Genomic DNA, 25940 nt, shown 5'->3' with positions numbered 1-25940 from the left:
ATGATCTGTACATGCACACATGCACACATGCAAGGAGGAGTAATAGTAATTAACCAAAGCTCCCTGGATATAATTGTCTTTGATGAAGTGCTAACTTGAGGACACTAGACAGTAGGCTATTGACAAAGTACTTTGGAAAAACCAAATGGGAAAGGGAAGTGAGCTGTGCCATGAAGCAAGAGCAAGATTTTATCAGAAGTGTGCAAAACAGTCTGGCAGTCTAGACAGACAAAGAAGCAGAGATATGTAGACCTGTAGGCTGAGCTAAAGGTGCTTGGGGAGCATGGTAGAAGATAACAGGAACCATGCTGTGAAAGCCTTTGAAGATCAGACCAGTTATAATAAAAGTTTCATGATGCCACGTTTTTGGTATGGTTGCAAAACATTTTCATATGGTTTACATAAGTACACACTACATTTAGACCATTTAATTGATTTTTTTAATGTTTATTTTGAGAGAAGGGAGGGGCAGTGGGGGGGGGTGGGGGGAGAGAGGAGAAAGAGAATCCAAAGCGGGCTCTGTGCCAGCACAGGGCTCTATCTCCCATCCAAGAGATCACGATCTGAGCCAATATCAAGAGTCCAACGCTTAACTGGCTGAGCCACCCAGGCCCCCCTAGACCATTTTATGGCAAACCGTTTTTGTTTGCCATAATTTAACTCTCTTTTTCATACACACAATCCCCTTTTGCTGACATTTCTGTTCATAATGAACTTTGAACCTTACCGCAAGCCCAAGAGGAACACAGAAGGGTGCTGGGCTTGTACTCCAACCAGTTAAGTGGAAGAAAAAATGGAATCAGTCAAGAGGTGGGAGAAAAACTAGAAGAGCTTTGGAAAGGAAGAAGGCAAGCTGAGAGAGGAGCTGAGTGTGGCCTCGAGAATGGGAGGAGAGGAGGCCCCAAAAAGGAGAGTGAGCTGGTGAGGGCATCTAAGGCTTTTGGGGGCCACAGAAGCAGGCTTCTTTAATTCTCTTCAGCAGGATCCTCTGCTACTGATGGCTAAACCCCAGTGCTCAGTGGGTTTATAGGTCAAGTAGAAGGAAGGGGACTTCAGGTTGGTGATCAGCAGAGAGCCTCCCAGAATGCATCAGGAGATACCTATGGTGACCAAACCCTGCTATAGCCTCAAGTTCAGGGCAGTCATCTTAGCTGCCACCACAGAAAGCAATGAACTAGAAATCTAGTCTGAGTGTTTGCTCCTTGAAGGATTGTATGGGGGTGCCTGGGTGGCTTAGTTAAGCATCCGATTCTTGATTTCAGCTCAGGTTATAATCCCAGGATGTGAGTTTAAGCCTGGCATTGGGCTCCACACTGGGCATGGAGCCTGCTTAAAAAAAAAAAAAAAAAGAATTGTATGCCCTTGAACAGGTCACCTGTTCCTTTGCACCTCAGTTCCTATTCACCTTTGTGAATAATGAAAGGGTTGTGTTAAGTCAGTGGTCTTCAACTTTTAATTTGGAACGTTGGGACTGGACCCTTACAACTGCATTTTATCTGAAGGACCGGTGGCTAGAGCAGGTGAGGTTGGAGTTGCTCAGGTTAAAGTGAGGGGGGAGGTAGGGTGCTGTTTGAGCAACTTGTGAGGGCTCTAATGTGTGGGGTCAGATGCCCATTAAAGCACCTTTGGCCTCTCAACATACAGAAAATTGTCATGCAGTGCTGGAGGAGCTCCCAGAGAATTGTCCCAAGCAACAAGATTTCCATTTGGTCTGGAAATCACTGTGGCCTCAGGGTGGATCTCTCCAAAGCCATTTTGTTACTCAGGACATCTGGGCAGGAAAAGACAGCCAGGAATTAGAGTGAAGGCTTGCCTCCCTCCCTGCAGAAACCACAGGTAGCACCTGGTGCCCGTGGCTGGGTATCCACAAGGAGCCAGCCCCAGGGCCTGTGACTTTCCATTGTGTCAGCTGAAGAAACACTGTTGCCACTCCTTGTTGCTTGCAGCTGTAAATAAACATCCTCTGACTTCGGAGAGTTGGGGAAGGGAGAGTTTATCATTCATACATCAAATGTTTATTGAGTATCTACTACATGGCATAAAGGATAGTCTGGCACTTGGAACCAGAACAGTTGGAAGGGGTGCTTAGACATTGAGTGGACATCTCCTACTTACCAAATCCCATGCTATGCATGCCTCATTCATTATTAAATGCTCACCACAGCTCTGTGAGGGATGCTTTATCATCCCTTTCTCTGGACGAGGAAACCGAGACTCAATAAATTAAGTCTCTTGTCCAAAGTGTCCCACACATGGAACATTTCCGAGCTGCTTTCAAACTCAGGTTACTCTGGCTGCTTCTATTCCATACCTCACTTGTGCTTAGGCTGGAGTCTGTCATCCACCACTTAAGCTCTGGCAAGATGGTCAAGCACTCTGAACCCGTGTGGCTGCCTTTTTTTCTCTCCAACTGGATTACTTATTACAAAAATATACAGCTCAGGAACAGCTTAGATACATAGTACAAGGTATGTGGGAAAAGGTGTGGTGCTTTCATGCCCTCTCCAGATACCCCCACTCCCCTCACATCTCCGAGGCTCACCAGCCCAGTTCTCCAAACTCCACCAGTGGGCTTCTTTGATGAAGGATTAGGGTTGCCATGACCCTGACTACTCTATAGTGTTGTGGTAAGCACTGAATGAAAAAGAGAATGTGATGGGGTGCCTGGCTGGCTCAATCAGAAAGAAGAGCACATAACTCAATCTCAGGGTCGTGGGTTCGAGCCCCATGTTAGGTGTAGAGATTACTTAAATAAGTGAATAAACTTTAAAAAAAAAAAGATAATGTGAAACCATTTTACAACAGATAACACTTATGCAAATATGAAGTATTATTGTTACATAAGGAGAGGAAGTGGATGTCCTGAGAACAGCCTCCTCCTGTTCCTGGAAGATAAAAACTCTTGGGAGCAAACAGCCATGAAGTGACTCTTAACTGACTCTTAACATCCTAGGTTTGTTATCTCCACTTCTGGTGGCCCAGGGGCCTTGGGAGCTGGACAGAAGGAGGAAGGAGGGTGTAGGAGGGGAGATGGGACTGGGGAGGGAGAAAGAAAAGACTCTGGGTCAACTCAAGGCCTGTAGCTCCAAACTGAACTTTGAACTGTCTGAAAATATCTTATCAGGCATTTAACAGGGATGTGATGGTACCAGAGGCAGGATAGGGAAGATGAGAATTGAATGAGCTATTCTTGGGAAGCCAGCCACCAGCTATAGCAGCCATGAGATTCCTGTGCTCCCTACTGGCCCCCTGCCAAACCGGGCTACCTGATGATGCTTAGCCACTGAGGACAATGCCTCCTCCCTTAAACTGGGGCCTTTTCCTTCCTGGCCTTTCCCGGGAAGGGAGGGAGAACAATTGAGCCTAACCATTCTACCCAGGTGTTTGTCCCTGTAAGCCTGGGCCTAAACCAAATACCACATGTCTATCCAACCACCATGGCAGACTCATCACACAGCAGGCCAACTCCTCAGCTGCCTTCCATTCGACTGGGGCTATGCTGAGCCCCAAAGAGGCAGCCATTGTCTTTTCCCCCAGGGTTTATGAGCCCAACTTTAATTTTCTATCCTCTTCCATGATGATGGAAATGCTAGACCCCAATCCAAAATGGATACAGGTATCCCCCCACTTTCTGAAAGCTCACGTTATCGCACTTCACTTTTACAGACAACCTACATTAGTACCTGTTTTCACTAACTGAAAGAAATCCAAAGAGGATTTTCACTTTTATGAAAAAAGCCACTACCATACTAATATAGATCTTTCATGAAAGCTAAGTGGCACAACATGAACTTTCAGAAAGTGGGGGATACTCTTCACTTTACAACACTTCAGTTTATGGGAGGTTTCATAGAAATGCTCTACTTTTGGATAGTGAGGGAAACGTATGTCAAAAAAGAGCAAGGAAAAGAGAAGTGGAGAGAGAGAGAACAGGAAGGAAGAGAAAGCAAAGAAGGAAGGGAGAGAGAGAGAAGCATGCCTAGTGTGGACTCTAAGGAAATAATCACTATAAATTTGGAGTAAAGTCTAAACTCCATTACTTACTTGAAAAGAACATTGAGGGTCACCTGGGTGGCCCAGTCAATTAAGCATTTTAGTTCAGGTCATGATCACACAGTTTTGTGGGTTTGCGCCCTTGCATCAGGCTCTGTGCTGTGTGGAGCCTGCTTGAGATTCTCTCTCTCCCTCTCCCTCTCTGCCCTTCCCTTGCTCACACTGTCTCTGTCTCTTTCAAAAATAAATTAACTTAAAAAAATTTTTTTTAAAGAGAAAGAAATTTGAGGTCAGGGAACCGCTACACTGCCTAGGTAATACCTTTCTGGAGGTAGCAGCTTGGGCACTGTGCCTGGCAAAGGCTTGGATGAAACATTTCATCTGTTACCCTGTTTGCATTGATAGTCCGTTGTGGAAAACCTTTTCCTCATCTAGAGCACAGGCTTCCTCCCTGAAGTGGAACTATCACCAGATTCCACACTGCAGCGCCTCATGAATCCGCTTATATGCCGGCTGTGCTGGCCTGGCCACAGCAGCCTCAGGCTCAGTGAATGGTTACTCCCTGTGATTACACAGGTTTCCCTGGACCTTACTCTTATCCCCATAAAGTCCCACTCCCCATGTACATGTTGAAGGCAGCCTCTAGAGGGTATCTCAAGTATATGATCTATATCTATATCTGTATCTGTATCTATATCTATATATCTATATCTATATCATCTATATCATCTATATCTATATAGGTATACACACACAAATTTGTTAGTATTTATTTTTGAGACAGGAAGAGAGAGAGAAACAGAGTATGAGCAAGGGAGGGGCAAAGAGAAGGAGACACAGAACCTGAAGCAGGCTCCAAGCTCTGAGCTGTCAGCACAGAGCCTGACGTGGGGCTCGAACCTAAGAACCGTGAGATCATGACCTGAGCCGACGTCAGATGCCTAACTGAGCCTCCCAGGTGCCCCTCAAGTATGTCTTAAACTAATCCTTTCAGCTTGTCATGTGGTGTCCCTTGAGCAGGAACATCCAATCTCTGGTCCCCTCATGCAAAACTACCACTTCCGTCCCCAAATGTCCCCTCACAGAGTGAACACCAGGGGCAGAGTTGCTCACTAGGCCCTTAATCAGAGCTGCCAAATCAGCTGCCTGATCCCAAATCAGAGCTGCCTGGCCCCCACAAGCAGTGTTAGTGTTTAGATGAGATTGCTCTTTCCATTTTCATAGGCCACGTCCATAACTTTTATGACCTGTGGAATAACAAGAATTCAACCAAGTAAGCTTTAAAGATCTAACTAGCTTTATTAATTGATTCATGAATCAGGCAACATCTCATCTAGCAAGTAGAAGGGAGCTCCGTGGAGCTGCAGGAAAGAAAAGGGTTTTAAAGGCAGACAGGGCACAGAAAAAAGGAAATTATTAGCAAAAAAAAAAAAAAAAAAGCATTGTTTTAGGCAAGGTCACCCTCCTAAGGGCAATGGAAGGGGTCTATCAGTAAATTTCCTAGTGCTGACCAGGAAATTTCAGGTTGACTGGATAAAGGTTACATTCCTAGGGGGACCTGAAACTGCAGTTAGGTTAGATATTAAGTCTTGGTTTGCTGACATTGGGCTCTTAACATAAGTGACTCCATTTTGGGTCTGAGGTTTTCTTTCTAACAGACTCCAGTGTGAATCCCAGAGGTTGACTCATAAATGCCACACTGAACTCCAAGTCTTCCTCCCCTATGACCCTTTACTTGGACCCATCATATCACAGCCAACCCCTTTCCCTTAAGAGGTGTCTCCCAGGTGACCACTCAGGCAGTAGACCCAGGCAAATCTGTCCTACATACTCCAAGCAGCTCCTGATAAAGCTGTTAACCCTGTGGCTGTGCATGAACCCACAACTTAGAGTAAAGGCCCAATTCACTCACTTATGGAGACTGGCCAGTCCAGGCTCACAGATTGGAGGGGCAGTGTCACCTCGGGCCAAGGATTGGGAGCAAATACCATGAGGAGGACACACGATGTTGAGGAACAGTGAAAGCCCAGGATCAAGTATCTCCTACACCCAGGCCCTACATGTGGAAACAGCTGTTCAAACTGTAACAAAACCAGGTTGATTGTGTCAGTCACAGAAGGAAAGTCAGCATAAATAGAGCTTGGAAAACCTGGCTTATCTCTCAGGATTGCCCCGTGGGCAAGGTAAATATTTAGTTCCAGCCCTGGAATGGTGCCTGCTAATTCTGTGTTTTGCTATCATTTTTTTAAATTCATTCATCCTGCAAACATCTGCTGCCTGCCCCGCTTTGTGTGGCCAGCCAAGGCGTGGCACTTCCATACTCTGATGGCTAAGAGTCTTCGACCCTTCAAATCTTCTTCCTTCAGGGGATCTTGGTGGGGAAGAAGGTGGAGAGCAGACATTGAGGAGGGCTTCACAAAGGAGTCCCTTTTGAGCTGGGTTTTGGTTGGCGTGTTAACCTCACGAGAAAAACACAGGTAGGGAGGGGCAGGGGATAGCGTTCAGATCTAGGGAACAACATGTCTCGGGCTGGCTAGTGACTTCTAAATGCAAGCTTCCCTGGAAGCACTTCCAGGCCAGCAGCTCTCAGTTCAAGGGAAGCAGCGCAGACCGTAGAGTTTGTAGATCTGGTAGCCACCCATTGGCTGGCAGGGGCAAGTCCCTTTACCTCTCTAAACCTCAGTTTCCTTCAGAAAAATGGCAGAGCATGGTGATGATCCAAGGGTGGGCATGAGTACCAAATTGTATGGGTCCAAGTCCCAGCACCACTGTACAACTTGCCACTCATGGGTCCCTTGCATTTCGTTCCCTCCTCTGAAAATGGAGAAAATAGAAATGCACATCTCAGAAGCTTGTTTTAAGGATTGAGACATAAAGCATATCAAATAGTTTTACCAGAATAAATATTAGCTGCTATTAGTATACTGTTATTTGCGTAGAGTCAGGACTAGCAATGCCTGTGCCTGGGTTCTTCCAATCCAGTATTGATTGAAAGTCTACTATGTGCTCTATGCCATTGGGGCACTGATGAGCCCAAACTGCCCCACAGGTTGGCTTCCCCAGGAAGCTGACAGAGTTCAGTGTACAAGATGTTTATTAAGAAGTGCCTCTAGGACCTTCCAACACCTGTGGAAGAGAGCAAAGGAAGCAGGGTAGGATAAGGGAGGGATGGAGCTGCCACACAGGCCCAGTGGTAACCTTGGCTGACCCCACCAAGAGCTCTGGAGCTGGAATGGTCCCTTGGAGTCACCTCGAATTGGGCTCTCTTTATCCCCCCATGCTGATCGGTTTTTGGCTGGAGGCTGCTGCAGAAAGGAGTGTGACCTGGAGTGAAGGGGCTTCCTTTCCCTAGAGAGGCCGACAACTGAAGGCATCCACACTCTGACAGTGCTCACTGCTGGGACAAGCCTAGGGCTGCCTATGGCTCTGAGCTGGGCAGCACATCATCCACCACAAACAGATGGAAATGCCTGCTGTCCTGAAGAGGCTGTGCCAGTGGGAGTGGGAGCTCTTGCTCTAAAGATTACTGTCAGGATTCAATGGGATAGTGGATGTAAAGTACCTTACAAAGGGCCTGGCATGCAGATAATAATAGCTGAAGGTAGGAAAACATATCAGGGTGATTACAAGGCGAAAGGAATGGGAGGAAGGGTGTCTGATGGACAGAGGGAACTCAGCTGCTGACTGGCGTCTGGGTCCTCTTCCTGTACTCCAGGCTGTGACGCCAATAAGCACTCCGACGCCCACAGTGTTCTGCACCTCTTGAGTCTCTCCTCAGTTTGTAAATAAAACCCTGGCACCCAGCCCCTTCTGACCCCACCTGGACACGGAGGCCAGACGCTGCCTGAGGGCTCCCTTCCTCAAGAGGTGGCTGGTGTGATGGTGGCGGGGCTGCAGGAAGGGACCCTGGCCCTCCAGCTCAGGGAGGCGGGAGTCAAGCAGAGGCCAAAGGAGAAGGAATGAGGCCTTGGCACTGGCCTCTCCCAAGACTTTGGAAAACTGTGGGGAGGAAGTCCATTGCTGCAAAGTGTACCCAGCTGCCCTTCCAACAGGGAGCCCAATACCAGGCAGGGAAGGGGAAAACCCCTCAACCAGTGTGCTATCAGTTCCTGGAGGGTGTGGCCAGTGGGAGGGAGAGGAGATGGCCAAGGAGGAAGTGGTGGCTGCCTTGGTCTCTGACCCCTCCTTTTGTCTGCCCTTCCTCTTGGCCTCAGTTTCCCTGACATAGATGGAATGAGTGTAGGGTCACTACATCTGGTAAATACAAAATCAAGATGCTTATGCAGCTAAACAACATAATGTTTTAGTATAAGTATGCCCCATGCAATTTTGGAGATACACTAAAAAAAAAAAAAGTGTTTATCTGAAATTCAAATTTATCAGGCAATACTGGGTGGGTACAGACCATAAGCTGGGGGAAGCCTGCAGCAAATCCAGATAGTATAATAGGTGTACTGGCAGATGGCCAGGGACAGAACCAGCAGTGGAGAAAAGGACCCATCAGAGGGCAAATGTGGTAATCCTGCTGCTCCTGAGGAAGGACCAGAGGAAAATGAAATGGGATCCCACTTCCCATTTCCCATTTCCCTGCTGGGATCCCACAGCAGGAAAGCGGCAGGGGCCCTGGATAGTCTCAGCCGAACTCTAACCTGGACCGCCACCCAATAAGGCAGGAACATGAGAGCTGCAGAGCAGGCTGGGCCTCAGTTGGCCTCGCCCTCTTGTCTCTCTCTGTTGTTCTGAGTGACCTTGGTGAACTCTGGGCAAAGGTCAGGCTGGGGGGCCTGCCTCAGTGGACTGCTCTGTGTATGGGTGGGGTGGAGTGCTAGGGGGGGACATCAGAGTGTCTGAGTGGAGAAGTGGACCCCTGGAGGGGTCTTACAGTTTCTCCCTTCCATAGGAGTGGGACTGCCAGCCCATCTCACACCTACTCCTTACCACAGGGGCAAATCTATGCATCACTCCTCAGAATCCTGACCTCCACATATTCTTCCCTACCCCCATCTCTGGAAGTGGTCAGTTTCTCTCTGTCTGTAGGTCCTACCCATCCTTCAGTGCTCTAATAAAAACAATCATAATGATAACTACAAATTATTGAATACAAACTCTTGGCTAGGCATCTTGTTTCATCTTTACACTGACCTTATGAAGTAAATCATCATCATGCCCATTTTACAGATGAGGAAATGGAGGCTCAGAAAGATGAATTAATGGGTCGCCTGGGTGGCTCAGTTGGTTAAGCATCTGACTCTTGATTTCAACTCAGTTCATGATCTCACTGTTCGTGAGTTTGAGCCCTGTATCAAGCTCTGCGCTGGCAGTGAGGAGCCTGCTTGGAATTCTCTCTCTCCCTCTCTCTTTGCCCCTGCCCCACTCACCTTCTCTCACTCCCTCTCAAAATAAATAAATAAACCTAAAAGAGAAGAAAGAAAGAAGAAGGAAAGAAAGAAAGAAGAAAGAAAGAAAGAAAGAAAGAAAGAAGAAAGAAAGAAAGAAAGAAAGGTAGGTGAATGAAGTTACCAAAGGCTTCTCACTTGCCTTTCACAGCTGTGGAAGAGGACTACAATCTAAGTCTGTGTGGCTCTGGGGCCCATGCTCCCATGTGTCTATGCCTGTATTTTGTAGACCTGGTACTGCTGTGCCCTATGTGTCTGCCCTTGGGTCAGAAGTCCTGGGGAAAGAGCACAGACTGGTTTTTTTTTTTTTTACCTGAATCCTCAGTCCCTGGCACAGAGGAAATAATAGTGTTTGTTGAAAGATCAAAATGTACCTTTGTCCCTTCCCTGTCCCCTGGCCCTCTCCCTCTCCTCCCAGGCCTTGCAGCAGCCAACACTTGGAATGTGAAGAGCCTTCCACGTGTCCATTCTCAGCTGGTGCTAAGGCTCAGAGGAAGGAACTGGCTTGTGACTTGTCTGTCCTGTAGCTGTCCTCCAAAGGAAGCCCCTCCCCAGGGCTGCCTGGGCCCAGGGGCATGTCCTTAGTCCCTAGAGGAGATAATGCCTTTGTCCCTACTCAGATAAACAAACAGAGCCCGCTAGATGTGTAATTCGAGGTGCAGGAGCAGCGCCCCACCCACAGAGATGGGCCTGGCTTTCCTCCCAAGGTCACCAGCAGGAGCCTGAAGATAGCTAGGTCCAGTTAGATGGAAGGGTCAAGCTTAGCCCATTTTGTAGATGGATAAACAGGCCCAGAAACATGGGAGCCCTGTTCCCAGGCCTGCAAGGCCACCAGCTTCCCTGCCTCTTCCCACACATAAGCACAGAGCCTCAGGGTGGTCCCACCACATGGGGATACTATTCACAATGTGGTCTCCATATAGGCACCCCTAGAGTTTTGTGACATGGTGGCCTTTTTGCATACAGGTATGCATGTGCATGCTCACTTCACCACCACCCATGATGCTGGGCCCCTATAGACCCTTCTACTTTCCCCACCCTCCCACCGCACCCCCCCCCCATATACTCCAGGCACTGTCAGATCAGAGCACAGGAAGCAGGACCAGCAAGTGTGCAAACTGAGAGCCAAGATGGGGAAGTTTATTTTCCAAGAATCATCTAAACACATGGGGAGTATTTTTAGCCCCTGGCTCCCACCCAGATGCCAAACCTAAACGGGGCCAGAGAGGGAGGCCAGAGAGAAGAGCCATCAGGGATACAGAGCAGCCAGGGGAGACAGGGTGGGACAGGGTGCTACAGACCCCACCCTACCCCGGATCCAAAGATCTGTCTCTCTGGGAACTGCCACAGGCCAAAAGTAGCAGTGGGAGCCAAGGAGGTGCAGAGTAGCGACCCCAAGTTCTGACAGGTCTCCTAACCCCTCTCTGTGCCTCAGCATCCTTATCTGTGCAACAAAGAAATAACGCCACCCTTTACGAGGATTGTAGAGAGGTCCATGTCTGGCCCTCAGCAGGCATTGGATGAATGTGAATCATGGTCTGTGCTCGGAGCCAGTAACCTCAAAGAAGTCAGGTGCCGACCAAAACTGTCAGGCACTGAGCCTTCCTCAGGCCTGGCCAGCTGCAGTGAAGAGTGTGTGTGTGTGTGTGTTTGTGTGTACACACTGTATGCCCGATGCAATGACCGAGGAGCATCAGAAGTAAATGAAAGCAGGGCTGTGGGGAAGGCAGGCAGGACTCTTTCTGAATAAGGTTGCCCCTGGTGACCCCTATCATCTCTGGCCACGTTGTGTCAGAAGCCAGTCTGGGCTGGGCACAAGGAACTTAGAATGTCCTCTCTAGAAAGGGATCTGCCCAGGGTGGTGGTGGGGCAGCATGGAGGGATTGAATTTACTCAGAAGAGGAGGCTCTCAAGAACACACACCCCACAAGAGGGATTGCCTGTCAATCTCAACCTCCAGGATATGGGGGCTAATTCCAGGAATGGCTCCTGCAGTAACTGTCTGGGAATGACCTTGCTATGAATCATGTGCTGACGGCACCTACTCAGCTTTAAGCACGCAGGGGAAGTCAGGGGAGAGGCTTGAGCCCTGGGACCTGAACAAGCTGTGCCGATTCTGTCCTCCACTGGCCAGGTTTATTATTGTGGGGTCAGGGGGACAGGAGAGGGTCACGTGCCTTCCGCAGGGGTTCCTTTAAGTCCCTTGGAGAGAGTTGGGACTTCCGGGTTCTGCTGCCCTGTTTTTTACTGAATGCTGCCTTGAGGGCAGGGACAGGGGTGGGGCTTTATTGGGGAGGGGGGGAGTTTGGATTTCTGAGAACCCTGAGCCTTGGGTGGGAGGGGGCGGGTACAAAAAATCTCAGATCCCCCACAGGCTGCACCAGGAACCAAAAAGAACAGGTTTGGTGCCCACACACCCCCTGCTGACACATGCCACCTGCTGTTGCCATGGTGACCATAACACCACCCCCACTGCTGTGTGGTCACTGGTGAAGGGAGAGGGGTGCTTATTCTTGGTCACGAAAGGAAAGGGGAGGGGAGGCTTCTCCCTCTCCGCAGGCTCTGCTGGGAGTGGTCAGTCAGGGGCTCTGAGGGTGTCAGGGCGGCAGAGGGCTTAGAGGTCACCTCTGCCAACCAGCTCCCCTTCAGAGAGCGACAGTATGCCTGCCAGGGCTTCTAGCATCGCATAATGGAATCCCTTGAGTGCCTGACTAGCTCGCATGTCTTCCTGCGGGGAAGTTCACCATGTACAGACGGTAGAGCCTGTTAGAGAGGTTGTCCCCACAGACATGGCCTTGGCCTCCTCTTTACCTAGCAAGGCCCCTTCTCCTCCCCTTCCCCCACCCTCATGCTCCTCCAAAATCCAGCCCTGCCCTAGATGATGAGATCCCAGAGCCTGGGGCCCCTTAACTCTGGGTTGCCGACTTGGGACCTGTCCATGGGGCCCTTATTTCCTTCTCCTCCAGTTTTCTGGGCCCTTCCGCCCATACCTGCCTCTTCCTGGTCTCACTTGCAAAGTGTTCAAAGACCTGTGATCCATCAGCTCCTGGATCCCTGCAGCAGCCTCCCCTCACTCATCACCCCTTAGCTGTTTCCCAATGAAACACATCAGGCTCTAGCTAGCTGTCTCTAGGGGCTCCCAGCTCTTTCACATTCAAAACCAACATCCTTATAATGTCTTAGTGCAAGCCCCTCCTGCCCCCCACACAACTGACCTCTCCCTTTTCCCCCTTCCTCCTCCCCCCTTCCTCCCCCTCCCCCCTCTCCCTCCAGCTCTCTTAACACAATTTCTCCCTCCCTCACTCCACTCCTGCTGGCTGGTCTCCATCCTGTTCCTCTGACAGGCACCCTCCCCTCCACACATGAACACCTGCTGGCTTCCTGATGGAAAGTCTGCCCCTGTCTGTGGAGACCTTCCCTTCCTGGTGTATCTTTCTCCATAGCTCTTGCTGCCTTCTGATACATGTACAGTGTGTATATTTTATTTATAGTGACTCTAACTAGACTGTGGACTCCAGGAGGGCAGGCAGGCATTTATTGTCTGTCTTCCCTGCCACATCCCCAGTGCCTAAAACATAGATGCTCAAGAAATATTTGGACAAATAAATGAACCCCCTCTCACCTACCTTGCCTAGGCTGTACCACACACAACCTGCACTCTCCACCCCTAGTACAGAGAAGAAAGTGCTAGGCTGGATCCTGAGCCACTTCTGCCAGAGCCCCCTCTGTGGCCTCCATGTATTATCCTCTCCTTTCTGAGCCTCAGCTTCCCCCATTATACAATGAAGAGGCTGGATTGGAACTTCTCTGGTTTTCTTTTCTTTCTTTTCTTTTCTTTTTAAAAGTTTATTTATTTATTTTAAGAGAGAGCAGGAGATGGAGGAGGGGGAGAGGCAGAAAGAGGGACAGAGAGAATCCCAAGCAGCCTCCACGCTGTCAGCGTAGAGCCTGACACAGGGCTTGCTTGATCTCACAAACTGTGAGATCATGACCTGAGCCGAAATCAAGAGTCAAAAGTGTAACCAACTGAGCCACCCAGGTTCCAGAACTTTTCTGGCTTTCGCTGTGTTGGAACTCAGAGCTATCTTTGCATCTCTCCAAATGGGATGCAGACAGAGAGTTTAAAAAAGGTGGGAGGGGGGCAAAAGGTAGGAGGAGATGCCCCATGGTCCTTGCGTAGAAGAAATATCCAGGCCTTAAGGCTCCTACCCTGGAATGGCGGTGGGTTGAAGGGAACAGAACAGAGACAGTCATGGAAACTAAAAATAGACCTGAGAAAGGCTTCTCCAAAAATATATCTGTTTAATCATCATCAAAATCCAAGCTAGGAAGCCTGAGGAATGGAGGCCCCAAGCCTCTATGGGATGAGAGCAGAGGTCAAGTGTCCAGAAGTGAGCTATCATGCGAGGAAGCCAGCCAACAGACAGGTGAGCATGGGGACCAGCAGGGTTGGCAAGGGTAAGGGCAGCAGCTGTCCTGGGGCCTGAGACTTGAACACCAGGCGCTGTCCCTGGCGCTGCAGTGGCCTGACATTATCTGTCATTTTCAGTTTCTGCTCCGAGTCGTAGTAGAGCTTCGTGGAGAACGCAGCGATCTGTGGAAGGGGCAGGGCTCAGCAGGAAGCAGGAAGCAAGCATAGCTACATTTCCTGCTGTGTGACCCCAGGCCAGTAACCTTGCTTCTCTGAGCCCTCACTAATAAGGAGGCTCAGAATCTCTAACTCTCAGGGTTTTGTGCAGATGAAAAGAAAAAGGGGATATAGACTACTTGGCACTGGTGGGGGCTTAGTTCCTATTAGCTTCACTTAGCTGGGAAGCTAAGGACATACAGCTCACAGTTTTGCAGCCCCACAGTCACTGATCACTGCTGTATTATCACTGCTACTATAGAACAGTGGTTCTCAGATTTCAGTGTGCAGTAGTATCACAGCTGGGGGCGAGGAAGGGGGGATGCTTGCTGGGCCCCACTTTGCCAGGCCCCGCCCACACAGTTTCTGATTCGGTAGGACTGGGGTGAGGCCCAAGAATTCGAATGTCAAGCAAGTTCCCAGATGATGTTGATGCCACTGGTCCAGGGACCACTCTTTGAGAACCACTGTTCTGCAATGCAAGTATCATTAGAGCAGGGATTTGGGCCCTTTGGTTCACTGCTCTATCCCTAGAGCTTAGTGTGTTATAAGGATTCGAGCACCATTTGTTGAATGAATGGACTTGTTCCTACTGTGGCTATCCTGACCTTCTCTCAGCTGCTCCTGGCCAGCCTTGGACCCTCCCCCATGTTGACCCCTCTCCTCAGGACATTGGTTCCCTGCCTTCAGCTGGACAACTCCCACCTACTTACAGCGGGCAGCATGGGAGCCTTTTCTGACCTCCTCTGCCATAGCCTCCCCTCCAGCCCTCAAACTAGGGATGGGATAGGCCAGACCTGTCTTGTCCGCCCCAAGGAATGTCTATGGATTCCCTGGTGACCCATCCCCACCCCAGTCCAGGGTGCCTCTGTGGGGATCCAGAGGAATGGTTGTGGGGAACTGGGCAGTGGGGGGCCACACCCTTGGCAGCTCCCTGGAGTGACCCATCCCCACCCCAGTCCAGGGTGCCTCTGTGGGGATCCAGAGGAATGGTGTGGGGAACTGGGCAGTGGGGGGCCACACCCTTGGCTGGGTCCTAGGTACCTGGTCCTTGTGGAGCTGAATGCGCTCCTGGAACACAGTCCAGACAACCTTTTCCTCGCAGCCTGGAGTGGTAAGTGAGCCCAGGTAGCGGAAGTAGTGCCTCAGTGTCTCCTTCTTGGGGAGCAGGTCTAACAGGCTGATGCTGTCATTCATTGTGGTGTTCATCTCTGGGGCAGAGGCAGAAACAGAGGATACTGTCAGTTGGTGGGAGAAGCAGGGGATCCCTGAGAGCCCAGGCCACTGCATCACCCTAGCTCTTCCTTTGTAGGAAGAAGTCTCCTCTCTTCCCTTCACCCCCAGCCACTCACTGGGTCTGGGGACATAAGACAGCGCCTCCACCAAAGGCTGGAAGCCATCATTTTTCTCAGATCCGGCCTGGAACAGAACAGAAGGGGGCTTGACAGGGACATGTGGAGAGCCGGGGTGACCACCAGCCCATTCTTCTGGACTGTGGTGGGGAGGGCAGGCAGCTTCTGGGACTGAGGCCCTGAGAGGCTCTGGGCTCCCCACCTGGGGGCAGAGAAGTAACTGAGAAACAGAGGGGAAGTCTGGATCCCCCCAGTCCCCTCCTGCCTTGCAGATCTCTGGATCCAAGAAGGAGCCTCTCAGACCCTGGCAGATGAGGGCCCCACCTCCACCAAGAAGGCCAGCACTGCAATCTCATCTTTGGGATCCTGGGCCTCTTTCTCGCTCCTTGATGTCCCCTTCTCTTTCTCATGTACTATGTGCATCTGGTGGGGAGTGAGAGGAATGGGGAGAGAGCCTGTGAGGCGGCTGGAACACCTTTCTTGCCACAGGCAGGTCCACCCAGAGCCCAACAAAAGTGTCAACACAGGAAAGGGCACTCACCTCCATGGCATAGCGAACCCCATTGAGGGTGTGTTCTGAGCCCTTATCCAACTCCTCTGACCAGTGCAGATGCATCTGCTTGGCTTGGTAGCGGGCAGCCAATCCTCCTCCAGTGACCGAGGCCTCATCCTCCAGCAATACCATCACTGGAGGGCACAAGAGGGGACAGAGTCCTTACACCCACCTCCTCTAGCCCGTCCCAATTCCACCTAGGCAGAACCTTCTCTCCTACCTCCGACCCTTCATAGGCTACATGCCTGGGCCTGTGGAAATAGGATGGAATGGGACAGGTGACACGGCCCAGGTTTTTTTCTGGCCTCTTATTGGCCTCTTTGCCTGCCTCTCCCTCTGCACATCCCAAACATGCAATTCAGCCCTCTCCCTGGTGCCCTGGTGTCCTCAAGACAATGTCTACAGTTCTCAGCCCTGGGTCACCTGCCCCTGGGCTCAGTTTGGCCAACCCTGGATGGACTTTGATTCCTCCTACCTTTGCTCTCTGTCCACCAGGCACACGGAGCCACACATAGTTCCCTGAGCACCCCAAGCTGCTCCATACCTCTGTGCCTCTGCACATGTTGTTCCTTCTTCCTAGAATGCTGCCCTTCTCCCATAGCAGACCGGTCTGATTAAAGTACTGAAAATACTATGAAGTGTTCCCTCCTTTCTAAGGCCCTTCCTGTTTCCCCCTACCCTCCCACTGCTAGGCTTTGCAGTCCTTCCTCAGCAAAGGTGGACCTGCACCTAGTCATCCCTGGAGAAGCCCACCCATCCAAGTCTTCTGGAACTCAAGGGTCCCCGGACCAGGTGCCCATGCCTGCCCAGGTCCCCTATCCCATCTGCCTGAGACCCACCTGAATGCCCATTGTTTTGGACTTTCCACTTTTGCTTCTTGTCATAGCCAGAGAAGGAGAAGAGTCCCAGGTTTGGGTCTACCTGTGCCTCGGTAGTGACAATGTTGATGGGGGACTGGCGGTTCTTCCTGCAGTCTCCACCCCATTGGCTAGGCCCTGAGCAGGGAGAGAGGGTGGGCTGAGAGTCAGGGGCACATAGCACCTCCTCAAGTTCAAGGAGGGGAATGGGAAGGTGCTTGGAAGCTGTGGAGAGGAGTGCCCTGGAAGGGGGCTTAGGAAAGCCTAACTAATGTTAAGCATTATCTGAGGACTAAGAGGCAGGGAAGCAGACCTGGAGGAGGCTGATTCCCTGTAGCCAGTTGATAGAGGCTTGGGAATGGGGCAGCACCAGTCACTGAAACACAGTACAGACCAGAGGAAAGCAGACTGTGGGGACATGGATCAAATTTGGGGGAAAAAATGCAAAGGACAACTTCCCAGGTCCACCCAAAGAGGTGTCACTGGAACAGACCGAACTCTTCCTTTTGTTATATGAGCAAAATGTGGGGCACCTGGCTGGCTTAGTCGGTGGAACATGTGACTCTAGATCTCAGGGTTATGAGTTCAAGCCCTACACTGGACATGGAGCCTACTTAAAAAAAAAAAAAAGAGCAAAATGTATCTCTACATCTGATGCTACTGCTGATTTATTCGATAGAAGACATCCTCTTGTTGATAGTGACAGGAGATGCCAGGGACGATTCAGGTCACTCTACATTCCCTGTCTCCTCAGGACCAGGACTGTGTGTGTGTGTGTGTGTGTGTATGAAGAACTGATATCTGACTAAGGAGCCATCATTACCCTTATCCTTCCCACCCTCCCTGGGTCTTCATTTTGACTTGGGCAGTCCCCACCACACAGAAAGGCCTGTCAGTAAGACGCGCTATACTTACCCAAGCAAGCATAGTTGGAGGCCTTGGCTTGAATGTCGTAGCACCAGTGTGAATCTGGAATAGGCAGAGGAAGGATATGAAGTCTGTGTCAATGTATTTGTGCACACATATGTCTCTAGGAATGCACTTGAGCTGTGTATGCACAAGCAACACTGTCTCTGTGTGTGTTTGTGTGTGCGCACGCACATGTGCACGTACATGGTGGGTCAGAGGCTAGGAATATCCATGGAGTCAGAGACCCCCTTGGGTTGGGATGGAGCATTCCTGGAGTCTCAGACAGAGGGCCCAAAGGAAGGAGGCTAAAGAAAATATAGGGATGGGGCGGAGGCAGTACAATCAGCCAGGCCCCAGGTGTCCTGACCCACAGCACATCATGCCCGGGGCACTACTCCTCAGGCAAAAAAGTCACCCTTGAGGGACCTTAGGGGGGCCTTCTGAGGCTACCAGCTCTACCCCGGGCTTGGTCTCCACACTCTCTTCCAATTGCTTTCAGCCCCCTCCTCCCTTGCATCTCCCACCCTAAACCTGGAAGGGCGGTTCTGGCAAGAGCACAGGAGAAGAATTAGCCCAGTCTCCCTTCCTGGGACAATAGAGCCAGGTTCAGCCTGGCCGCCTTCCCAGAGTTGATCCGGATGATGGAGGAGATTAGACTAGCCCCTCCCTGGAACACACACCCTCTTGTGTTATTAAGACCCATTCTGGGCTAAACTCTCACAACCCATCGGGAAAGGCAGTCAGGCTTTTTCCCCTGTCCCATTACCTCACAATCCTGGTTCATGGGGCCAGATTCAGGTTCTAATCCCAGCTCTGGTTCAGGGCAGTAGAACCAGCATCTCTGAAAAGAGGCAGCGCTACAAACCTACTACACTAAATGCAAGATGTTACCATCGGGGGAAACTGCAAGGGCAGAGGGGACACCCTTTGTGCTTTCTGCTCAGTTTTTCTGTAAACCTAAAACTGCTCTATAAGTATAGTCTATTGATTACAAAAAAAAAAAAAAAAAAAAGGCTGAAGCAGCAGGATGGACAAAACATTTGATCCAGAGCTGGAATCCTGGCTGGGCCACATGGGCACTGCAGGTTTAGCGGCAAGTCACCTAATCTCTCTGAGCCTCAGTTTTATCATCTGTCAAGTGGAGCTAATACCATCCACCTCACTGGGCTGTGGGAGGATTAAATGAGAGATAGTAGAGTATTCCAGGCAACCTAGAACATAGTAAACTCCCTAATGGATCCTTCCCTTCCCTGGCCTCCCTCCCTCTGGCCTCACATCAGTGCACAGATGGCCAAAGGCTGGGCAGAGAGGAGACAAATGAAGTGAGCTGGAAAGAACTCAGGGATGAGAAAATTCCTAAGAAAAGCACAGCTTCCCACTCAGCTGAGCTAAGGTCTCTGAGCATTTCTCCCCCTTCCTGCCAGGCTGCCTCCCTCCACCCCACCTCCTCTGGAGTCCCTGGAATGGGGATGTGGTGAGGAGGGAGCCAGTAGGAGGTCAAGTTCTTGGTAGGGGAAGGAAGGAGGGGCTCCAGGCCAGGAGAGAGCATCCACAGAAAACAGGGCACTTTCTCACTCCAGGCCCTTCAGAGTCACCTAGGGTTTTTGAGTTTCCCAACTCCGGGTCAAAGCTGGCTCAGCCTCATTCAGAGTCTGACAGTCCCTGCAGTGTCTTCCCCACAACAATCTGTCCCCTGCCCTGGACTGGGCTCTGCTGTTCCCAGAAATTGCTGCATCTGAGGAATCCCCATGCGGGTCAACTCTGCAAGGGGCTGTGGCCACTTCCCACCCAGGCCAATCTCTGCAGGTGGATAGAGCTCTGACGTTGGAGCCTGTTCACCTGGCCTCAGTCCTGGCTCTGCCTCTTGCTCAATCTCTGCAGGAGAATTACATGAACTTTTCTGAGCCCTCCATTCTCCCTCAGAACGAACTGTTACCAAACACCCAGGACTTTGGTCAGTGTCCGAGCAGACACTGAATAACATGGAAGGTCATTCACACCCATGGAAGGCTCCTTGTTATAATTATCCTATGTCTTGGGGCACCTGGGTGGCTCAGTTGCTTAAGCATCCAACTTTGGCTCAGGTCATGATTTCATTGCTCATGAGTTTGAGCCCTGCATCGGGATCTGTGCTGACAGCTCAGAGGCTGGAGCCTGTATAGGATTCTGTGTCTCCCTCTCTCTCTACCCTTCCCCCACTTGCACTCTCTCTTTCTCTCTCTCTCAAAAATAAATAAACATTAAAAAATTAAAAAAAAATTCTCCTATGTCTTCCCCTCTCAAAGGTCCTGAAGGCAGAAGGGGCTTCCAAGTTTGACTGGGAGGCCCAAGGGGAAGTCATTCCAGGGGAAGCCTTGCTTACGTCAGAGTCCTGAAGGGCAGAACCCCCTCTCAGCCTCCCCAGGGCCCATCTGATTCACACTGAGCCTTTCTTAGGAATTTGCTGTTCCCCTGACTCTGGCTACAGCTCCTGGTTTTGGAATGGTGACCTCTGATCCACTGTCTTAATCATGGAGACTTTTGCCCTGCTTGGCTGAATGCTCTTGTAACTACTCTCTTCTGGAGTCAAGAACCAGGAAAACATAATGTTGATGAGGCCAGGGGTCAGGTCTACGTCCGTGGGCTGAGGGGAGGGATTTCAAGCAAGAGGCGGCAGGTTCGCAAACCAGCTCAGGTTCCTATATTCATTCATGAGAGGGCTGCCCTTGCAAATAATTATGAGCCTGCTGCCTCAGTCCATCTCCATAGGGCAAGAGAGGCTCCCCACAGACAGATCTTGGCTCCAAGCTCCAAGTTCTACCTAGGTGACCTGCTCTGACCAGGGATGCAGTAATAGACATAACCACATCACCAATCACTTGCCCACCACCCTTCTGTTCTTTAGAGGTGACCGAAGTTCTCTGATGGACCTTGCTCAAGCTACCCTCCCACTCTGTGGGGAAGGAGGAATCCTGGAAACCAGCTCAGCAAAAAACCCAAGTATGTCCTGGCAAAGTCTCAGCAACTCCTGGCCAGGGTTCTGGGGCTCAGAAGAAGTCTATGTTCCTCTCCCCTCCTTCACCTTCCACAGCAGCAGATAGTCCGGAGTGTGATGTGCAGCCTCATCACTCTTCAGCCTCAAATGTCCAAGGGGATGAAATGGGTGGAGGAAGACAGGTCCCAAGATAGTTCCCAGTGAAAAAGCCTCAGCACTTAAGGAGAGCACAGCTTGCATGAAGGGGCAGCTGAGAAAGATTCCTGGCTGGCTGGTCCCAGGCAGTGGTAGAGCCATCACCGTCATCACATCTGGGGGAGTCTGCCACACGCCACGCAGGCACTGCACTAAGTACTTACACCCATTATCTTATTTGAATCCTTAAAACACCTAAGGTCAGAATGACTATCCCTATATTGTAAACGAGAAATTTGAGATTAAGTGATTTACCCACCACCACACAGGTACAAAACAACCGAATTAATTGCAAAGTGTTTCTTTTTTCTTTTTCTACTAAGCCCACTGAAGCGGGTTTCAAACTCTCAACTTTACCTAGAAATTTTTTCACACCCTGTCTTTTCTCTTTTCTCCTCTCCTAGAAAGAAGCCAACAGTTTCTGCAAGATTCCCCTCATTCCCCCCTCCCCCCGGAACACCACACACACACACACACACACACACAACCGGCCAGCTAAATCTTTCTTGCAAAGGGCACACACTCTCCTCTGCTCCTGAGGACACCCTCACCACTCAATTCCAGAACTCCAAAGAGAGGAGCATCTAGCTTTGGAGAGTAAGTCTAGCCGGGTGAACCCCTAGGGGGACCATCGGAGGGGTAGCTAAGCTGGAGACTGGCAGATGGGGGCTTCCTGAAAAGGAGACCGTCCCCGTGGGGTCGCAGAAAAGATGCCTCCCGGATCTCTGCGCCCTGTGCGGCTGGAGGTGCTTTCGGCTCTTTATCAAATATTAACACACCACTCCCGCCACCTCCCACCTAGACGAATAATTAAGAGCTCGGACACACATTAATCTTTACATGAAAATCACCCTGGCCGGAAAGACCGGCTCGGCCAGGGCCTCGGGTCTCCTAGTGTCCCTGGCCTGCAGGCTCCCAGTACAGTGCTGGGGGCTGGGGAAGTGAAGGGGACAGGCAGCCTCAGGCGACAAGGAATCCGGGATACCTTGGAAAGGGGGGGGGGAGGGGAAAGGGGGGTACCAGGGACCCACCGCACACAATCTGCACCCGTGCTCTGGGAGAGGGACAGCCACTCAGCACCGAGCCCCGGCGGGACGGACTGCGACCGTCTGAGGAGCAAAGGCGCACGCAACTCCAGAAAGGGAAAGAACCGCTGCGTGCGTCGAGGCGGGTGGGAGAAGCATCCTCATCACTGACTGTCACGCTCGCGGGACCGAGGTCCCGCAGGGCCCCGCGCGCCCCCCGCAGCCCTCCACACTCGTGCACACACCAGCTCCACAGCCGCACGTGGCCGTTCGTGTGCGCCCACTGGCTCGCGCCCGTCCCATCCGCTCGCCCCCGTCGCCGCGGCGGTGCCCAAGCAGCCCGAGCCCGACGCGCGCCCGGTGTCTCGCGCGCACTACGGCTGGGGGCGCAGAGGGGCCGGACGGGAGCCCACGCGTTCACCTGCGCAGGCCAAGGGCCGGGCAGCAGCGAGGGCCAGGAGCGCAGGCAGCAGCCGCATCCCTCACAGGAGCAAACACGCCGCAGAGCCGGTGGGCGCGCGCCGAGGAGGCCTCCGGGGGTGCCGCGATCATGCGGGACCGGGTTTTATAGCGGAGCCGCTACGGGAGGGAGCCCCGACAGCGGGACGCGGAGAGTAGCTCCTCCCCCTGGCGGAGCCTCTCCTCCCCGCGTCCTGTCCCAGCGCTGAAATCGTCCGCTCCCCTCCTGGCCTTCCCACCCCCTGCCGAGCCACCTTGTGCCTTGTGCCCGGAACAATCCTCTTCCCTTCCTCCGCCAGCTCCTCTCCTCTCTGCCCAGAGGTCGTGCCCTCCCCGCCATAGCCCCCTGTCCCCATCCCACACGGGGTCTCCGGTTTGGGAACAGGGTGGCGACTTCGCGAGGTACTTGCTCGACACAACGGTGGGCGCCCATATTCCCGCCTTTGATCGTTTTGGCCTGGACCCCTGCGCAGCCCTCTCGCCTCGGAAGCAGTCCGCCGGGGCCTTGGAATGGGCTTCAGTTGGGGGTGGGCGGGTGTACATAGCCTCCGAAGGATGCTGCAGTTGAGGAAAGTGTACGGGTGTTCGTTGAAACAGATGTCCTCAGAAAGAAGGCTTGCTTTTCTCACTCAGTGGTCGCTGATACTCTGGGTATCATCTCTTTTCTGTTTCCTCCTAGGCTGCTCCAAACTTACTTTCTAAGCAGACCAAAGACCCTTCTTCCAACAGCGAAGACGCCCCTAAATTGCTGTGTGTTTTTGTGATGGTCAGAGCAGGGGTGCGGTGAGGCGGCAGAACTAAGAAGTAGAGTCCAAGGGCTCAGTGAGAGAGAAACTTATGGGGTCAGAGGGACGGGGCTGGTTCCTCTTGAGGCCCCCCCAACCCCTAAGATGAGATGGGAAGAGAAAAGACAGGGGTCTGAATGGACCCTTAGTTCACTTGTCTGTCAGGATCTTCAGAGGGGGCCAGGGAAAGGAAAGTTTTCTTGAAGGAACTGGGCTGAGGGCCGCCATAGAGAGGAAGCTGCCTCTTGTCTCAGGAGGGGTACTCCCTCTCCTGGCTTTGGCCCCCCTGCTGCAATGCCTCTGGATTCCTTCATGGCTCTAGGTACTGTGAGTCCCACATCTGGTGAAGGCTTCCGTGGGAGTTTGAAAGGCTCAGACTTGGGTAAGGAAGAGGGACAGGGAATCAAGCAGTGGGCCTGGGCCCCCTTCATCAACAGGAAGCCCCTGTTTTCTGGTCTAGTCGCTTCCCCATCCGCTGCCAACCTCTCAGCCCCCACCAGCCTTTGAACCTAAGCTAGGGACCTCTGAAGAGGGATTGTCTCCCCTAGAACTATCCAGGCAAAGGGGCTTCCTCCTTAGAGTCCTGGCTCTAATCAGCACTCCCCCCGTCCTGGCCCAGGATCACACAGCCTCAAGGAGCAACTTTGATCCTACAGAGAGGAGAGGGGGCGTCCACACCAGGCTTAGGGCTCTATTGTCCACACTGCTTTAGAATTTAATCAGCAACCAGGACCATGGGAGTCAGGGGAGGGATTCCACACCCTAGGGCCTTTTCTGTGGAGTGGATTTACGTCCACGAGGCTATAAAAATATATCTTTCAGGACTGAGGAATGGAGTGAGAAGGAACCCTATTTCTGGGAATGAAATCTACTTCAGGGATTCCCTGTGACCCCAGGCCAGCCCCTTGACTGCAGGAGAGACTTTGGAAACCTTTGGTGGGGTTAAGGGGCTACTGATCCCCTTCAAAGTCCATTCCATTGGGGCCTCCCAGAGGAGAAGAATGTGGGTGGGAGAGCTACACCCAGGTAATCCTACTCCACACTTTTGAGTGTGCCCCCTAGGATGCTGGGGCTAACAAGATAGGGGGGAGAACCAGGCCCTGGTATGGTGTACCGTTTGAGGCATGGGGCATGAATGGGGGGAAGTTAAGTCTGGGCACATCCTCACGAATGTTCTTTAATCATGGACACCACAAAGGCTGTACATTTGCAATGTGGGAGGTCAGAGTGTGGCTCCTTCTCTATATGTCATCTCTCCAAGGTTACACAGGTCAGGAGGCCCCCCACTTTTAGTCTTAACATTCCCAGCCTTATCTCCCAGCCTAGACCCCTGTCCTGGCCTGCTATAAACTAGTCACCTGTCACTGTCTAGGCCCAGGGCCCTGTTCCCCTGGAGAGGACAAAGCCCTCATTCAAGCAGGGATCATTAGAGCTGGGATGGGCCCTGACGCATCTCAGTGACTTACAGGACCCATAAAGCTGCCAGCCCAGGCCCACCAGCCCCAGCCCTGGCACAGGCTCTTTCCTCTTATTCCGCCCAGGGTCCCCAAGTGTCCTGCATTCAGGTCTCTGTTCTTCCTCTAACTGAGGGATGGCCTTGGGCAACTTTCCTACTCCTCTGTGATTGCAACTTCCTCATCTATAAAGTGGGGATGATAATCTCTACCCTGCTGACCTCTGCCAATAAACAGTTATTGGAACCAGTTGTGAGCCAGCACCTGCCCAGCCCAGACTTTCACAACCTGCCTCATGGTTCCTGGGTGTAGCCATTGACTTGTGGCAGGTGCAGACATGAATCACGGTTGTCATCTTCTGGGGATGTTCACTCACATGGCCCTGGAGCAGGACAGAGGCAGTGGGAAAACTAAAGGGCTTTGAGGGCAGACAACCCTGGGATCACTTCTGGCTCGACACACTTGCTCTGTGAGGTCATCTGAGTCTCAGTTTCCCTCATTTGTAAAATGAAAGTCATATCCTATCTTCTTCATAGGTTGTTGTGAGAATTCTGTGACCTAAGTCTGAGATAAGCTGGCCCAGGCTAGCACATTAACACATGTCACCATGACCTCTAAATGAAGGTCCCTTTACCTGAATTAAACATGACCCTAGGCAGGTGTGGATGTGGCATCAGGTGGGACATTGGGCTAGGCCCAGGAAAGGTTCTTCCTGGACTCCCAGGACCTAGGGAGGGGTGAGGGAGGCTGAGGAGCAAGGAGCCTGCAGCCCCAACTGCATGGACTCAAGAATGTGAGATTCAGATTCAGCCCTTGCTGGGACTCTGATTGGCATGGGGTGGAAGCACAGGGAACAAGAATACTGCATTCCTGGTGTTAGTAGGTCAGAGGAAGGCTTAATATATACCCCTAAAGAGAAAACTACCACATCTATGTTCAGGCGGTAAGGTGGGCAGACAGAGTATAAGGCAGAAGCTTAGAACAGGCTTTGGGCAATATTGCTCTGGGTTCACATCCCAACCCCAGCCCTCAGGCTCAATGTCCTAATCAGGAAAATGGGGAAAGGAGACCTGGGTGGCTCAGTAGGTTAAGGAAAATGGAGATGAAGACAGCACTCCCTCACCTGGTATGGTTAGGATCCAAGTATGTGATGCTGGGTAGATAGCCTAGTAGAGGTCTAGGCGCTTAGTAAAGTTCAATAAGCCTCAGCTGTAATTATTAACCATTAGGGGCAAAAATAGAATATGCCCCTGATATTATAGGAGCCCAGGGGAGTGGTACTTAACCCAGCCAGTAAGTGGGGAATTGGAGAAGGCCTCCTGGAGGAGATGAGACCCAAGCTGAGTTTTAGAAGACGAGTA

At 51.5% G+C, this 25940-nt stretch overlaps 1 protein-coding gene and 1 long non-coding RNA gene across 2 annotated transcripts; both read right to left on the bottom strand.

The window, feature by feature from the left end:
- Positions 1-1034: 1034 nt before the first annotated feature.
- On the bottom strand, positions 1035-12599 carry LOC128313460 (uncharacterized). Its single transcript, XR_008294201.1, has 2 exons — positions 8596-12599; positions 1035-8561 (listed from the first exon to the last, which is right to left on the bottom strand). It is a non-coding gene; the product is annotated as an uncharacterized LOC128313460 (long non-coding RNA).
- A 1056-nt stretch (positions 12600-13655) lies between these two features.
- Positions 13656-22472, bottom strand: CA4 (carbonic anhydrase 4). Its single transcript, XM_027034287.2, has 8 exons — positions 22303-22472; positions 17694-17747; positions 16761-16916; positions 15910-16055; positions 15693-15791; positions 15369-15435; positions 15061-15227; positions 13656-13983 (listed from the first exon to the last, which is right to left on the bottom strand). The coding sequence occupies exons 1-8, from the start codon at positions 22358-22360 to the stop codon at positions 13789-13791; spliced, it is 942 nt and encodes a 313-aa protein (XP_026890088.1). The 5' UTR covers positions 22361-22472; the 3' UTR covers positions 13656-13788.
- Between the last annotated feature and the right edge of the window lie 3468 nt (positions 22473-25940).

This window comes from Acinonyx jubatus, chromosome E1 (genome assembly GCF_027475565.1).
Source record: "Acinonyx jubatus isolate Ajub_Pintada_27869175 chromosome E1, VMU_Ajub_asm_v1.0, whole genome shotgun sequence".
Taxonomy (NCBI): Eukaryota; Metazoa; Chordata; class Mammalia; order Carnivora; family Felidae; genus Acinonyx; species Acinonyx jubatus.
Note: the sequence above shows the minus strand (reverse complement) of the source record. Positions and strands in the feature narration are given on the sequence as shown.

What these genes read in the sequence shown, in the direction of transcription:
- CA4 (XM_027034287.2), bottom strand. Translation starts at nt 22,360, where the DNA reads ATGCGGCTGCTGCCTGCGCTCCTGGCCCTCGCTGCTGCCCGGCCCTTG. An exon ending in GTCTTATGTCCCCAGACCCA is followed by an intron (nt 15,228 to 15,368) that starts GTGAGTGGCTGG and finishes CCTCTGCCCCAG; the next exon opens with AGATGAACACCACAATGAAT. An exon ending in TTCAGCTCCACAAGGACCAG is followed by an intron (nt 13,984 to 15,060) that starts GTACCTAGGACC and finishes CCCCTTCCACAG; the next exon opens with ATCGCTGCGTTCTCCACGAA.